Source organism: Entelurus aequoreus, linkage group LG16, assembly GCF_033978785.1.
Source record: "Entelurus aequoreus isolate RoL-2023_Sb linkage group LG16, RoL_Eaeq_v1.1, whole genome shotgun sequence".
In the NCBI taxonomy this organism is placed as follows: domain Eukaryota; kingdom Metazoa; phylum Chordata; class Actinopteri; order Syngnathiformes; family Syngnathidae; genus Entelurus; species Entelurus aequoreus.
In genome coordinates, this window is record NC_084746.1 from 31,199,360 (window position 1) to 31,216,142 (window position 16,783).

Sequence of the window (16,783 nt, forward strand, 5' to 3'; positions counted from 1 at the left end):
AATTCTCCTTGTTAATTAGACTTGGACTTCCTTTTATTGTCATTCAAATTTGAACTTTACAGTACAGATAAAAACGAAATGTTGTTGCATTAGCTTGTTGTAGTGCAGGATAAACGAGTAATAAGGTGCAGATATAAATAAATAGATAACTGTACAGATAAATATATTGCACTTTTGCATATGCATCCACGTTTATGGGTGTATGTTATATTGTGTTATTGTGTTAATCCACCAAACTCAACGATTCTCATATGTTGCCTTTACCCCCCCACATCAGTGCACCCAGCAGCAGGTCTGAGCCATCCCCCAAAACCTCCCGCCAGTCCCTTAGCATCAAACAAGCCTTTTTAGGAGGGAAGACGGAGAGCAAAAGCCACAGCCCTCATTCGCCGAAATCAGAAGAGCGCAGGGCGCTACGAGGTAAACTTGTATCCACATCCCATGACGAAGAGGACATGGTACCTAACTTAACATGTGTGCATCAGATGAGGCCAGTCCACCGAGGGACAGAGGTGCGTGGAAAATTGGCATTCCGGGGATCATGAGGAAGCCGTTTGAAAAGAAAACACCGGCCGGCGTTACCTTTGGGGTGCGGTTGGATGACTGTCCTCCCGCACAGTGCAACAGGGTTAGTGTGTTTCTTCAGGGTCTCCACGCGTCCTGGAAAACAATTGGCCAATTTCCTAGTCATTAAAATATGGAAATTAGGTTAAAATGTCAGTTGTCACGAAAACGGTTAGGTTATCCTGGGAAATGATTTATGCCAGTGAGTGAACGGAAACGGGTTTAACATTCTGCTTGCATTTCTGATGTCACCTTATCTTCGGGGAAACATTAAGGCACAGTGCTTCTCGCACAGGCCCACGTGACACTACCAGCCATTTAATTGTGCATTTTCGCTTAAAGCAGTTCTGCAACCCAGGGCTTCCAATTGACTTTGTCACAAGAGTTTCAGACTTAGGGCCTGATTTACTTAAAGGGTAACTGCGCTTTTTTAAAATTTTGCCTATCATTCACAATCATTAAGAAAGACATGACGACAGATGGATTTTTTTTTAAGGCATTCTAACTTGTAAATAAACGTAAATAAAATTCCGCTTACAGCGGAGCCATTGGGAGGCTCTCTATTTCGCCCATAAAATCCAATAAATAACCATTCAAAAACTGCCAACAATACTCCATTTACTTTTCGTGATTTAAACATTAACCAAGTATTAGTGATATTCTTATTATATGCACTAACGAAGACAAAATATTTATAGTAGAGCTGTGATCGCAAGCCTTTGTACTACCTGGAAGTCTATTGTAGATCATAAATAATGCATCTCACCTGGACAAAAGAAGACTGAGGACGTAGTCCGACAAGTTGGTACACTTTGACAGCCATTTAGGACTTGGAAATGGTGAGAACAACATTAAAAGACGCTTGGTGCCGTCTTTTCAGCAACATCCTTTTATAATTACATAGCTGTTGGATGACTTAATTTAATTGATGTGTTTTGGTGTCCTTTAATATGTTTTTAATGACATTCGTTTTTTCACATACAATAGGCCTATATTTTATTAACATATATCCTCTATTAAAAAAACTTCTTGAAGTATCAATTTTTTGCGTATTGAGCACATTAGTACACCTTCAGCAGTTAAAAAAAAGGGTCAATGTGGATGCACCGCATGACTGCTGCTAAAATGCCCATAAAACGTGCTACTTGTGTGCCGCTTGTTTAAAAAGAGAGCAATCCGTCACAGGTAGGGGAAGCATGATAATACGAATGTGCAGTAAATGAGTGTTTCTGTAGTGATGCCCCATATTGTACACGCTAAAAGCTCATTTAAATCAGGCGGTCTGCACCATTTTTGAATTGTACATGCAGTCTTACCAGATCACACATAACACGCCTACTAATAGTACATGCTACTTTATAGAATGCACATGCCATTTGGCACGTGGTGTTTGGATCTTAGTAAATCAGGCCCTTAGTGTCTGGAGACAAAACTGGTGACTATAAGTTGAAAAGTGTATGAGGTTTTTCTCTTCTGGGATGACAGTTAAATAATTTACCAATTGCCAATAGCGCAGTCTAAAACTTGACATTTGTCCATATTAACAAGTATCCAAATAATTTTAATTCCATATTACTTCCATATATCTTATTCAAGGCAGAAGCTTATTACAAAGCATCCAGTAACAAACAAGTCTGCATCATTCAACTCCGTCATGAAAATCATACGCTTAACATCATTATTGTGACCACTAGATGTCACCAAAAACAATTTAATTAAGACAGCATAAGTCCATTCCAGTCAAAAAATAGGTTAGTGTTTACCGTACCTACCATTGTTATCTCTTTGAGTAATTTCACTTAATCAAGCCTTTTCTAACATTCCACACTACAAAACAATACAACTATGTGCCACGATTTGTGCTGATATCGTATTATGCAGTGCATGAGTCTGGGATATAGTTTTAATTTCTCCTAGATACATTCTAGCCATAGACTGCACATCAAATGTTTGTGATAAGCATAGAAACTATTTGGGCAAATGCATGTTACAACTGTACAAAAAGAACTGTAACAAATAATGATGTGAACAGGGTAGTGTATTAGTGTATAATGCAATATCTTGTCTCTGTAGCGGTTGGAAAAGTCCTGGAAAATAATTTCAGAGAAAGAGTGGCAATCCTGGCTCTCATCTTTTTGGATTTTTAGCTCGACTTAGTAATGTTAATGTCCTGTTGTGTCCATCATAGTTTGTTCCTCTGATCGTGGAGGTGTGTTGTAAAGTGGTAGAGGACCGAGGTCTGGAGTACAAGGGGATCTACAGAGTTCCTGGGAACAGCGCAGCCATCTCCAACATGCAGGAGGAACTTAACACTAAAGGCATGGCTGACATTGACGTTCAAGAAGATGTGAGTAACCGCAACATGACTCCTATGAGTACTTCGAGTGTGACTTCCGCCTAACACATTTCACTTCTTCACAGAAATGGCGGGATCTCAATGTCATCAGTAGTTTACTCAAGTCTTTTTTCAGAAAACTTCCAGACCCCCTGTTTACAAATGGTGGGACTTTTTAAGTACCGTGACAGACACTTGAAAAACTTTGTTTGGAAATCTTCTGTTTAAAACTGCATGAGTTCTAAGACTTTTTGTGGCCTCTCTTTCACAGAGAAGTATGCAGACTTTATTGAAGCCAACAGAACAGAGGACTCTGTGGAGAGACTAAAGGAGCTAAAGAGACTGGTAAGAAACACCACTTTTGTCAAATGAAGAGCACTTGGAAACTCTCCTCTTTCTCACAGATACATGAATTGCCCGATCACCACTATGAAACTCTAAAATTCCTTTGTGAGCACCTCACGAAAGTTTCTGAGAACTGTGAGAAAAACAAGGTGTGACACAAAGCGTTAATGCTGCCACACGTCATCTTCCTACCCACTTCTCATTTGTTTCAACTTTATCTCTTTTAGATGGAACCCCGAAACCTGGCCATCGTGTTTGGCCCGACGCTGGTCCGAACCTCCGAGGACAACATGACAAACATGGTCAATCACATGCCTGACCAGTGCAAGATAGTGGAGAACCTAATCCAACAATATAACTGGTTCTTCACGGACGATGGCGATGAAGATCCTGTAGTAAGTGGACTCTTCGTACTCCTTCATACTTGTACAAATGTGTGGCCTCATACAATTTCTGTCCTCCCTACTGCAGACCACAGCTGAGCAGGAGAGCACGGTGCAGTCGCAACCTCTGCCCAACATCGACCACCTGCTCTCCAACATCGGACGGACTGCAGCGTCTCCGGGTGAAGTCTCAGGTAAGTCACCTGGACGTCAGCGTCTTGTACTCACATCACCACAGCAAAGTTCATTGGTATGCTATGATTAAAGCACGTATCTTAAGTATAAACAATACTAACTTCATGCTTATTGATAACAACAGTGGTACCTCGGTTTTCGTGTGATACGATTGTCAACGAAAATTTTTGCAGATCTTTTTGTACCATCTTGGTTATCGAACGGCCAGACAGTGCGCATTTGCCTGCGGAATCTGGTGCCCGAACAAAGAGTCCCCACGCATTGGTGTCTCAGTCATTTAAAAATGTTTTTAAATGAATACGGCTGCAAAATAATTCAGAATGGTGAGGTGAGAATCACGATTGAATTTAAGAAAGAACCTGTAGCAATGTACGAAGGTGATGTCCGCATGCTCTCCTCTCCCATTACCACTCATCGCCTAGTCTAATAAAGATACAAGTGATGGTAAATGTTCATTTATCATTTATATTTATTTTACATTGTTTTCTGAATATAATTTTTCACTACAAAATGTTTTTTGTGTCTATATTTTTGAGGTTCTTGAATTGATTCATTTGATTTACTGTAATTTCCGGAATATAGAGCACACTTAAAATAAGATGCATCTACTAGATTTTTGGACAAATGCTTATTTGTACATCTATTGGCAACACACGTCTATTAGCCGCAGGTATACACATCAAAAATGTACACACGTGCTTGTGTTCATTTACAAAGTTTAACAAAAAAAGTGCCTGTCATACAGTAGCCTACCTGAGAGTCGTTTTTGCTTTCACTTTCGTCTCCAGGCAGGTCGTCTCTGGGCTTGCGCTGTCTTTTTTGAATGCGTGGCTTTCTGGCCTTTTAGAGCACGTTCAGTTCCGTTCCGTAGGCGGCTGTTTCCTTTTTCCATGACCAGGTCGATCGTCTTCGGCTTTAGGGTTGGATGTCCAATTCAGATTTTTTTGTAAAACCAATCTCTTTAGTGGCCAAATTGCCAAAAGAAATGCAATTTCTAATATTAATGCAATCTGACTCGCATGCGGACATGATGTTATGATGTCACAGGCACTGAAGTGTTTACGGTAGGTCTGGGCGATATGGCCAAAATATACAATCTCAGATTTTTTCACAAAAAATTTGATTTACGATTTTCAGATTTTTTCCCCTTATTTTTAAAAGAAACCATTGAATACAAATGACAGAGGTAATTCTGTTGTCCCTCTCGGGACAACAATTCTAACTTTTATTTGATCAACACTAGTAGTTTGAAATGACACTGTATACACTGCATCTTACTCTTTGAATAATGTTGTTTTCAGCACGGTGGCAGAGGGGTTAGTGCATCTGCCTCACAATACGAAGGTCCTGAGTAGTCCTGAGTTCAATCCCGGGCTCAGGATCTTTCTGTGTGGAGTTTGCATGTTCTCCCCGTGACTGCGTGGGTTCCCTCCGGGTACTCCGGCTTCCTCCCACCTCCAAAGACATGCACCTGGGGATAGGTTGATTGGCAACACTAAATTGGCCCTAGTGTGTGAATGTGAGTGTGAATGTTGTCTGTATCTGTGTTGGCCCTGCGATGAGGTGGCGACTTGTCCAGGGTGTACTCCGCCTTCCGCCCGAATGCAGCTGAGATAGGCTCCAGCGACCCCCCGCGACCCCAAAAGGGACAAGCGGTAGAAAATGGATGGATGGATGGATTTTTCAAATAACTAAGTTATGTTTGTTGTGCTGCTGTCTTTTTTATATAAATTTTACAGCGTGCAGTCATTTGTTCCACACCTGTTGCCGCAAAACCAAAGTACTGACTTGGCCTGGGCTGATTAAACGATATCAATATACTGTATATCGGGATAGACACATAATCGACATCAATATAAAATGTGTTTGATAAAACATTCAATATAACATTCGATATATAATTATATTTTTTGGTCGGAGGAAAACAGAGATTATTAAGCAAGATTCGTTGCATGAAGTCACTCACTCGCTCTCTAGGAACCCAGGAAACAGGAAGTGTCACTGAGCAATTGGATGAACACGCTAACAGCCAATTACATAACAGAATCAACTACCAAGATTGGTTGCGCCGTCTTTCTGTCTTGCTGTGGCAGTGTAGATTTTCTGCATAGAGTGAGAAGAGAAATTTGATGTATTGATATATCAACTCAATAACAGAAACTTGTCTTTAGTTTTGTCGGTTTTTATGCAGACGTTGCAGCAACATCCTGACACTTGCAATGTGTCGGTTTAATTAGTTGCTTCCCAAACTACTCTGTGTAGTGTTCAATAGCTTATACACTGCTGCCATCAAGTGTCTCAAAACTGAAACTAACTTCCAATCGACTGCATTCATTGTACCACCTTAGCTGCGCCCATCCTACCAGGCTACCAGACACCTCCACTGATAAATGGCACCCTTGGTAAGTTGGAAATTGTTTTACTGTATTTATTGACAGGCTTAAGTAAGTCATAAAAAATATCAATAATCATCAATATTTATCAATATAAAAAACTTATATAGTGATACAGTTTTCAGCCATATCGCCCAGCCCTACCACTGACAACACTTTTCTGTGGAACAAACATCTCACTCTCGTTAGTGTTAGCATTAGCTAAATTTTAAATCTCCGCTAAGGAAGTAAGAGGGCGGGTGAGGTCTACGGACGCTCATGGAGGCAAAAAAATCAATATATCGCCGAGGCCTAGTTTACGGAAGTAAAAATGGCTTCAACTCGAGTCGGTCTCAGTAGTGGCGCATTTATGGCAATTTCAAGGATTTTGTGCAATCAAAGTCAACATTTTCCGAACAAAATTATTGCGCTTAGAAGATTAAGAAGGAAGAGGACAAGTATTTTGGCTTTCGCAGTTTTACGGGATATTTTGCTTCGATGTCTGCTTGAAGAGCGTGTCTGTGGGCGAGCAGTCAGAAACAGGATAATGGCACTTTTACATGAGTTACTAAAACATTTCATTTTTACCCGTTTTCTGCTGCGTCGTCAACTATTTATTTTATAAGTGTCTGTTATGGCGAATAATTACGCTTTTTTTGATCACCTTCAGGTCAGGAGCGTTCACATTGAGGACGCATCGCATTTATATGCGATTTATTTCCACATATGATAGAGGCCTGGGTAAGATATATACAATTCGGAATTGCACTGTTCGCAATGACATGAAAACATATGATAGAAGTCACTATGGGCAAAAAATCGGAATTGACCTGCAGTGTGAACAAGGCCATAATGTGCTAACGAGCTGACTAAATGATTGTGTGAGTGCGTTTGATTGAATGTAAACAATTTCATTGGTCCTCCGTGATCTGTTCTGCAATTTAATTGGTCTAAATTTATTGGCAGCATGTGACGCTTGTGAACCCGGAAAAATCCATGAATTAGCCACAACATTGTATAACGCGCAGGGTTCAAAGCGTGGCAGGTTAATTTGCGGCATATGGTCTGGAAATTACTGCACTTTATTAAATGTGGGGAAAAATCGCTTTATACATACATACTTTCTTTGTCTGGCCTTTTGGAACGGATTACCAGCGAAAACTGAGGTACTACTGTATAATCAGTGCTTCTGTGTATTGGTATCGGACCATTGGGAAATATAAGCTTCTATTTTATTCTGTTTTTATTTCGCAGTCTGTTTCATTTTCAGTGATTTATCTTAAATTGTTCGTTTTTTTCTGTTCATTTCTTTCCTTTCACTCAAGCCATTATTTTCCCCCTCTCCCTGTGCTTTACCTGTGTTGCGACGACGACTCCTTTTCTTTCAGTTCTTTTCTCCCCTTCCTCCTCGTTCACATAGCCAGCATGTTCTTTCCCAAAGCAAATCCAACTAAGCAAAGAGAAAGAGTGGATGGAAGTTGTTAACCCTGCTGTGTGTAGTCTGTTGTTTCTCTCCCTTATCCCTTTTGTCCAGCACTCACACATTACCCAATCTTGACACAGGCCAAGTGGGCGGCGTCTATCACTCGATGATGTCACTGATGGACTCTGTTTTGTCAGTGGTGGACAGCTGGGACTGTAGGAGGAAGGACGAGTGTTGTGCCCAATGTGGCTGCCTAGTCTGCAGAAACCCGCAGCTCTTTTAAATTGGGGGCGAAAAGGAAGGAAAAGAGATAAAAAAGAAAGAAAGAGAAGTCGATGTTTGTCATTTTTTTCCCTTGTGGTGTGTGCACGTCTCACATTCAAAGCAATACCCCGAATTGAGGGGATACACAGCAGCGCCTGCTGTACTTTCTCTCAACGCCCCTTTTGCTGTCTCTTGTTGTCTCTCAAGCTGATCGCAAGGACAAGTAGCATGGTACGCTCAACCTCAAGTTCTCTTCGGTCATCAATCTGTCATGATGTCTTGAGGGCGCGGGGGCCATGGTGGTGGGACTGAGCTGGGACTGAATGACAAAACCTACACAAGCACCCACATATTCACTTGATATCAGTGTAGTTGTGGATCACACTCCAATCAGGAGGTTTTGTCTTATTGTTTTCTTGTGTTGATGTTGCATTGTGGTTCACTGCAGCACGTCCCGACTGGTAATAGACCATCGATAGCACTTTTACACCTCAGGGGCGCAGGAACCATTTGAGGAATTTGGGACAGGACAGTATTGTGACTCAGGTTTCAAGCAGATACTGACGTCTATACTGGGCTGTGATCTCATAGTTCCATTCGACGTAAGAGGCAGACTAGGGAGAATGATAATGCTGCTTATGGTGGAAATATAACACACTGATGTCATTATTAGTTACTGGTGATTGTCTTCTTTCTGATGTACAGCAGATAAAGCTTTTAGTCATCTACGGTGAAACCTCCAAATTCAAACCCAATCCAAGTTATTCTGTTTTGTATGCAACAATGAATCGATAAATTGGATTAGAAAAAAGCTTTTATTTACATTCTGTTGCTTCGATTAATCATCTGAGTGTAACTACCGGTAATAAAAATTTATAAAATCTGGACCACGGGGAAGGGACCAGGAACTTTAAATTTGCAGACATAGTTCCCGCACAGCCGCTGCAATAGAGCACACATGAGCACAGTGGTGTGTGGGTGCTGTGATCTGTGTGGTGGAAAACAGTGGGAAGTTTTTTTCCCAGCTTTTTATTATGTGCATTTATTTAAAAAAAAAATGAATGAAACTTAGGGCTAGCAGAGAAATTGTTTATTTCAACCATTTTCCCTAAAATACGCATTGGGGCTTTGAAGTGTACATCATTATTCCATTAGTCGAACAAAATAATCGATAGATTACTCGTTTTCTAAAGTAATCGATAGCTACAGCCCTAATGTAAAGTGATTTTAAATTGCCACAAGCATAAAACAATCTTTAAAATGGGCACAGGCAATCTTTTAGGTAAATTTCTTTACGGTCATAAAAGTGTGATAAAACAGTTCATAATCACAATGCACTTATAAATAGTAAAAGTGCCAGATCGTAGCCAGAGGCTAATTTCCACCTGCAGTCCCCGGCAAGTTGATGGTATATTTAACAAGGTTCTTAAAAAGCTAAGTTAGACAGCACCAACATCAGACATTAACAGTACAATAACATACACAGACCAGGCAAGGCAAGTACATCTACAAACCCCGTTTCCATATGAGTTGGGAAATTGTGTTAGATGTAAATATAAACGGAATACAATGATTTGCAAATCCTTTTCAACCCATATTCAATTGAATGCACTACAAAGACAAGATATTTGATGTTCAAACTCATAAACTTTATTTATTTTTTTGCAAATAATAATTAACTTAGAATTTCATGGCTGCAACACGTGCCAAAGTAGTTGGGAAAGGGCATGTTCACCACTGTGTTACATGGCCTTTCCTTTTAACAACACTCGGTAAACGTTTGGGAACTGAGGAGACACATTTTTTAAGCTTCTCAGGTGGAATTCTTTCCCATTCTTGCTTGATGTACAGCTTAAGTTGTTCAACAGTCCGGGGGTCTCCGTTGTGGTATTTTAGGCTTCATAATGCGCCACACATTTTCAATGGGAGACAGGTCTGGACTACAGGCAGGCCAGTCTAGTACCCGCACTCTTTTACAATGAAGCCACATTGATGTAACACGTGGCTTGGCATTGTCTTGCTGAAATAAGCAGGGGCGTCCATGGTAATGTTGCTTGGATGGCAACGTATGTTGCTCCAAAACCTGTGTGTACCTTTCAGCATTAATGGCGCCTTCACAGATGTGTAAGTTACCCATGTCTTGGGCACTAATACACCCCCATACCATCACAGATGCTGGCTTTTCAACTTTGCGCCTATAACAATCCGGATGGTTCTTTTCCTCTTTGTTCCGGAGGACACGACGTCCACAGTTTCCAAAAACAATTTGAAATGTGGACTCGTCAGACCACAGAACACTTTTCCACTTTGTATCAGTCCATCTTAGATGAGCTCAGGCCCAGCGAAGCCGACTGCGTTTCTGGTTGTTGTTGATAAACGGTTTTCGCCTTGCATAGGAGAGTTTTAACTTGCACTTACAGATGTAGCGACCAACTGTAGTTACTGACCGTGGGTTTCTGAAGTGTTCCTGAGCCCATGTGGTGATATCCTTTACACACTGATGTCGCTTGTTGATGCAGTACAGCCTGAGGGATCGAAGGTAACGGGCTTAGCTGCTTACGTGCAGTGATTTCTCCAGTTTCTCTGAACCCTTTGATGATATTACGGACTGTAGATGGTGAAATCCCTAAATTCCTTGCAATAGCTGGTTGAGAAAGGTTTTTCTTAAACTGTTTAACAATTTGCTCATGCATTTGTTGACAAAGTGGTGACCCTCACCCCATCCTTGTTTGTGAATGACTGAGCATTTCATGGAATCTACTTTTATGCCCAATCATGGCACCCACCTGTTCCCAATTTGCCTGTTCACCTGTGGGATGTTCCAAAAAAGTGTTTGATGAGCATTCCTCAACTTTATCAGTATTTATTGCCACCTTTCCCAACTTATTTGTCACGTGTTGCTGGCATCAAATTCTAAAGTTAATGATTATTTGCAAAAAAAAAAAAAAGTTCATCAGTTTGAACATGAAATACGTTGTCTTTGTAGCATATTCAACTGAATATGGGTTGAAAATGATTTACAAATCATTGTATTCCGTTTATATTTACATCTAACACAACTCATATGGAAACGGGGTTTGTAGTTGTATTTTATATTTATGTGCTTATACTCAGCAATGATGTATTGTGTATAATGCATCAGGTACGTTAGCCAAAAACTACGCTAGCGAAAATGAGTACAAATATTATGTATACGTACATATATATATATATAAGTACAGGTATTTGTATACCTACATATATATTTGTGTGTATATATATATATATATATATATATATATATATATATATATATATATATATATATATATATATATATATATATATACGTATGTACAAAATATATATATATATATACGTATGTACAAAATATATATGTGTATATATATAAAGAGATGTGTGTATACGTGTATATATATCAGTGTTTCCCCCAGAAAATGTGTTAGTTAAGGTGGTGACTCTCCGGGGGGAGGGGACCAGGGAAAGGGGTGGGTGGGTGTAAGGATCGGTGTAACTCGGCCTGTCGCCATCATGTCTGCACCTCGTCGTTGCCACCACAGCCCGGGGGGCAATAGACTACAGACTGTGGTGACGTAGGCCGGCTTCGTCGCGTGAAGAAGCCTACAACTTTTGGTTGTGTTTTCCGCTCCATTTGCTGAGTGGTGATATACGATATATATCTCGATATTTTTTCCGTAAAGTAAAAACAAAACAGTCTTAGTTACCTTAAATACTAAAATAATTACTTACAAAGTCAAATTAATGACTTACTGTAAGTAAGCGTTTGCAATAAGAGTTAAAAAAAAGACTTAAAAGTGGGGCCACATGCTGACATATGCTCAACTCATCATGCTTAATTTATTACAGCATTTGGGAAGCCTGTAGTTGATTTTTATTATGTAGATGTTATATTTTTAGACCATTGCATATTTCATCCAGTGCTGCACAGATGTTTCTGGATTCTGAGTCATGGGGAAGGCAAAATAATTGTCAAAGGATCTGCGAGAAAAGGTAATTGAACTGCATAAAACAGGAAAGGGGTATAAAAAGGTATCCAAGGAATTGAGAATGCCAATCAGCAGTGTTCAAACGCTGATTAAGAAGTGGAAAATTAGGGATTCAGGTAGACCAGCAAAGATTTCAGCCACAACTGCCAGGAAAATTGTTCGAGATGCAAAGAAAAATCCACAAATAACAGCTGAAATACAGGACTCTCTGAAAAATTGTGGTGTGGCTGTTTGAAGATGCACAATAAGGAGGCACTTGAAGAATAATTGGCTGCATGGTCGAGTGGCCAAAAAGTTCATTCTTGGTCTCATCACTCCAAATTACTTTGTTCCAGAAGTTTTGAGGCTTGTCTCTGTGCTGTTTGGCGTAATGTAAGCGGGATACTTTGTGACATTTGCACAGAAATGGCTTTCTTCTGGCAACTCGACCATGCAGCCCATTTTTCTTCAAGTGCCTCCTTATTGTGCATCTTGAAACAGCCACACCACAAATTTTCAGAGAGTCCTGTATTTCAGCTGAAGTTATTGTGGATTTTTCTTTGCATCTCGAACAATTTTCCTGGATGAAAGATGCAATGGTCTGTCAGAAGCCCAGAAACTCACTGACCTTTTTATACAAACACATTAATTACAAACAAACAGGTCACAGGTGAGGATTGGGACCTTGATTAGCCATTCAAACATGTTTGTGTCAACTTTTGTACATGTTATCAGATCAAAGTCACTGGGGTATGTAAACTTTTGATCAGGGTCATTTGGGTACTTTCTTTGGTCATTTTAATTTAAAAAGAGTAAACACAGTTGTTTGCCAATAAATAGCTTCACACAACCATTAAGCATGAGTGGAAGAAAGGTTTTTGTGCTATCATTCATATTCTCTGAAGAATGGCCAAGAAATCATAAATTCTCCCAGGTTATGTAAATTTATGAGCATGACTGTATACGTGTATTTGTGTGTATATAAGTCTGCTAAAAAATAAAAGGAACACAATATTCTTATTAAATACTTAAATAATGTGCTGACAACAAAAATATGTATGTGTATATATACATGTATGTACATATTAAAACATAAATATATGTATATATTTATATGTATATATGTGTGTGTATATATATATATATATATATATATATATATATATATATATATATATATATATATATATATATGTGTGTGGGAGTATATGTATGTATGTATATATTTAAAAAAATATGTATATATAGATGTCAATTTAGATATTTATGTATATATTATATTTATATATATTTATATATAACACTAACCCTATATATATCTCGATGTGGTCCTCTCATAATTCTGCAGCCCTGATCATAATTTTTTGGACACATCTGTTCTATGGTTATGATCACAATGTCCCTCATTGTCTTAGTTTGGAATTCAAGTTTTGACTTAGGAGGCAGAACATTTTAAATGAGCTCCAAATGGTGCGACTCTTGGGGTGTTTGACTTTGGAGGTTCCTTGTGGTCGACAAGCAACTGGTAATTTTGTCTTTAGTTTTACTTGTCCTTTGTTGTCCTAGTCTTTTGTGCAGCATTGTTAGCCTTTGATATATGGAAGGAAGAGGCTACAGGAAGTAGTATTAGTCTGCTCGCTACACACACTCATTGGCGCGTTCTGCTCAGGCCCCTCCTATCAGGCGTCTTGTAAGTCAGTGCCAGTTCATCACGTCTGTCGTCTGAGTTAAGAACGAAAGCCTTCAGGCGGTCGGTGGCGACACGTGATGCTTTGCGACTGACGTGTGTGTCCGTGATGTGCCGCCGTCGCCTCCACCATCGAGCATGAGCCGCTTGTCTTCTGTCGTTGAAACCGCCTTTCGTACGCTCTCTCTCTATTTCTCTCTCTCTCTCTCTCTCTCTCCCTACCGCCATGCTGCTTACTAGTGCGCTCCCTCCGAGCCCCAAGTGTGTCATGTGCTTCCATCCAGCTGCTGTCCTTACAGCTCTTGTCCAAAATGTCAGCAATCCATCAAGCTCCTCCTCTTCGTCCGCTGTGACTTATTTCAGGACGACTACTAATGATTCTCTTTTTCTTGCCGCAGATTCCGCATGTAGTGATTCCTCCAAATCAAAGGTGATGCAAACTCCTTGTTTTTAATCCTCAGCTGTTGTCCTTCCTCGCCGGGTCACATGACGTGCTCCGTTTTGTCCTTTGTTTCTCGCAGAGCCTGTGGGGGTCCGGGAAGGACCAGTGTAGTAAAGAGATGCTGCGCTCCTCCTTCTTTGTCAGCCGCAAGCGCAAGAAGCCGAAAGACAAAACTCAGCCCAGCAGTTCTGACGACGACCTGGACGCTGGCTTCCCCAAGAGCGACGTTGCAGGGGAGTGTCTGCCGCAGGAGACCATGTGGTCCCCAGAGAGCCGTGCGGAGAAGGAAGACGGCGGTGAGCAGCCGGGGAACAGCTCAGAGGAACAGCTCGACAAAACGGACGAGAGTGACCTGCCTCCTTCCTCGTGTTGCTCCACCTTCCCGTACGTCTTGCCTCGCCTAGACTATCACACCACGCCGGTCCACCAGTCCTCCTTGTCGGACCCGCCCTCCAACTGCGACGACACCGTGTCCGACCTTGGCACCATGAACAGCACCAGCTCTCAAGCCTCGGCGCCCAGGGCGAGGTGCTGCAGGACGGCAACGCCGGCGCAGGAGACGAGCGCCAGCGGGCCGGGCGCAGAGGTGTGCTCCATCACCTCCGACTACTCCACCACGTCCTCCCTGACCTTCATGACCGGCGGTGAGATCAGCACGCTGAGTCCCGAAGTGCGGTCGGTGGCGGAGAGCAGGGGAGGTGACGACGCCGACGACGAGAGGAGCGAGCTCATCAGCGAGGGCAGACCCGTGGAGACGGACAGCGAGAGCGACCCGGGCAAAGACGGCGCCGCGTGCGAGTGGCGAGACCCGCAAGAGACGCCGCGGCCTTTGGCTTCCCACAGACTCATCGACTGCGACACGCTGTCGCGGAAGAAAGCCGCTCGGCAGAAGACGGGCAGCGAGTCCTCGCTGGAAGGATCTCCCAGCGACAAAGAGTCCAACAGGACGGGAAAGATGCGTTCCTCCGCCAGCCTCAGCTCCTCGGACAAGTCGGAGCCAGTGTGGAAACTGAAGATCACCGACCGGCTGAAGGTGCGTCTGCGTATGTCCGTGGACGACATGTTCGGCGTCGGCAGCCAGCGCCTCCCCGAGGCTCGTAAGAAGAAGAACATCCGACGCCGGCACACCATGGGGGGGCAGCGGGACTTTGCCGAGCTGTCGGTTCTCGGCGACTGGCCTCAGCAGGTCGGCCTCGGCTCCCGCTCCGAGCTGTCGGCCGTGGACCGACTGAAGCCCAAATGCAGCTCGCAGGACTTCTCCATCGGCGACTGGATCGCACGCGAGCGCCACCGCACCAGCAACCCCGAGGTGAGCCTGGATCCCGGCGAGCAGCTGGGAGCGTCGGGTGACTGTGACCCCCCGGGAGCCTCGTCGTGGTCCTCCTCGGAACTCTCGCAGCGCGCCGCTGAGGCCGGCAACGGCGACGTGCCGCAGGGTAAAAGTCTGAGCTTGTCGGCTACGGCGCATCCGCACAAACTGGCGAGCTCCCAGGTGGTCCACTCACGCTTCTATCAGTACCTGTGAATGTGTGTGCGCTTGTGTGTTGTGTGTGTGTCGCTGGTGAATGTTGTACAAATATTGTATGAAAAGAGAACTACAGGACATGAAAGCTGTGTTGGTGTTTAAGAACAAGACATTTTATTTTTGTAATTCTAACCAACAGACTCTCGCCACACTGAAGGACCTCATGAAGCACAGAAATGAAGACTTTAAGAAGGAGCAGCTTTTAGAACGAAGACCAGAGATTTCTAGTTTTTCAAGAGTATTTTTGTGTCGAGAAGGTTTGTGAAGGGTTCACCAAATGAAGAATGTAGAGACGTGCTCGCGATAACGCCGACTAAAAGCTTTAGACGCTTGTGTTGATGCTGAAGTGTAAATATCCACTCTCACTCTCGGTACTTGAATGACATTATTTGGTACAACGAGCGCCAGGACTGCCGACAAGCTCTTAACTTTTCCAAAGGTACAAGGCTGACAGGAAGATAATCTGTCACGGATTTCAAAGAGTAGTGAACAATACTAAAAGGATCTATTTAAAAAATAATAATGGGAGAAGAAAATGGGTAATGAAATCACAAAAAAAAATCCAGTTTTTCCTCTTCACACTAGGAAGTGCCTTGTCAAAGGTGCCATATTGTCTACTGTGAATTACCATTTTATTGTCGACGATAAATGCCGAGCTTCCATTCCTGAGGCATTCCACTTTGGTCTTAACACATTTTCTACTTTTGTTTCCACCTTTTTTTCTGTTTTGTTTTCAACAGAACTTGAATTTTAAATATTCATTGTAAAAAAGAGAAGAAAAAAAGAAGTAACTTAAATGTATATGCGGACGCCATGTTTTAGCTGCTTTACTTTTCATTTCCATCACACATTGCAGGTTTCAGTACAGTATTGTGAGATGGTGTGTGCCCGTGGACAGTTTGGTACGAGGAAGGTGGACTGTTTGTACAAAAACACTATGTTCCTCTTGGTTTGGGAGAGGAGTGCATTGGCTCCGGAAACACTGGAAATAAATTGTGTCAATGGCAACAGCAGATTTTTTTTCTTTTTTTACTGCATTGATTTAATTGTTAATGTTACAGTTCTAAGTGGTGGAGAACTGCACTGCATGACACTAAATGTTTCTCATATTTTATTTGAGTGGTAAATATCACAGCACATATTGCCCTAAAAAGGAATAATTGACATTTTATTATATTGTGTATATCTTATATCTTATTATATTGTACATATCTTATATTTTATATTTCTAAAACGGTACTATGTTAGTCTACTTTATACCT

The 16,783-nt window shown here is 41.8% G+C and overlaps 1 protein-coding gene and 1 long non-coding RNA gene across 2 annotated transcripts in view; one reads left to right on the forward strand and one right to left on the reverse strand.

Moving 5' to 3' along the window:
• The window catches only part of arhgap21b (Rho GTPase activating protein 21b), a 64,439-nt gene extending 47,905 nt beyond the window's left edge, over window positions 1-16,534 (forward strand). Inside the window, exons 15-25 of the mRNA XM_062022637.1 lie at window positions 278-420; window positions 486-628; window positions 2,753-2,911; window positions 2,986-3,064; window positions 3,171-3,244; window positions 3,304-3,393; window positions 3,472-3,639; window positions 3,716-3,821; window positions 13,953-13,984; window positions 14,076-15,488; window positions 15,661-16,534. Of these exons, the coding sequence (XP_061878621.1) occupies window positions 278-420; window positions 486-628; window positions 2,753-2,911; window positions 2,986-3,064; window positions 3,171-3,244; window positions 3,304-3,393; window positions 3,472-3,639; window positions 3,716-3,821; window positions 13,953-13,984; window positions 14,076-15,488; window positions 15,661-15,786 (2,533 nt within the window). The 3' untranslated portion in view covers window positions 15,787-16,534. The remainder of the gene's footprint in view (window positions 1-277; window positions 421-485; window positions 629-2,752; window positions 2,912-2,985; window positions 3,065-3,170; window positions 3,245-3,303; window positions 3,394-3,471; window positions 3,640-3,715; window positions 3,822-13,952; window positions 13,985-14,075; window positions 15,489-15,660) is intronic.
• Window positions 338-7,757, reverse strand: LOC133630845 (uncharacterized). The gene is made up of 3 exons (XR_009821350.1): window positions 7,551-7,757; window positions 4,576-4,735; window positions 338-660 (listed from the first exon to the last, which is right to left on the reverse strand). It is a non-coding gene; the product is annotated as an uncharacterized LOC133630845 (long non-coding RNA).
• Window positions 16,535-16,783: the final 249 nt, after the last annotated feature.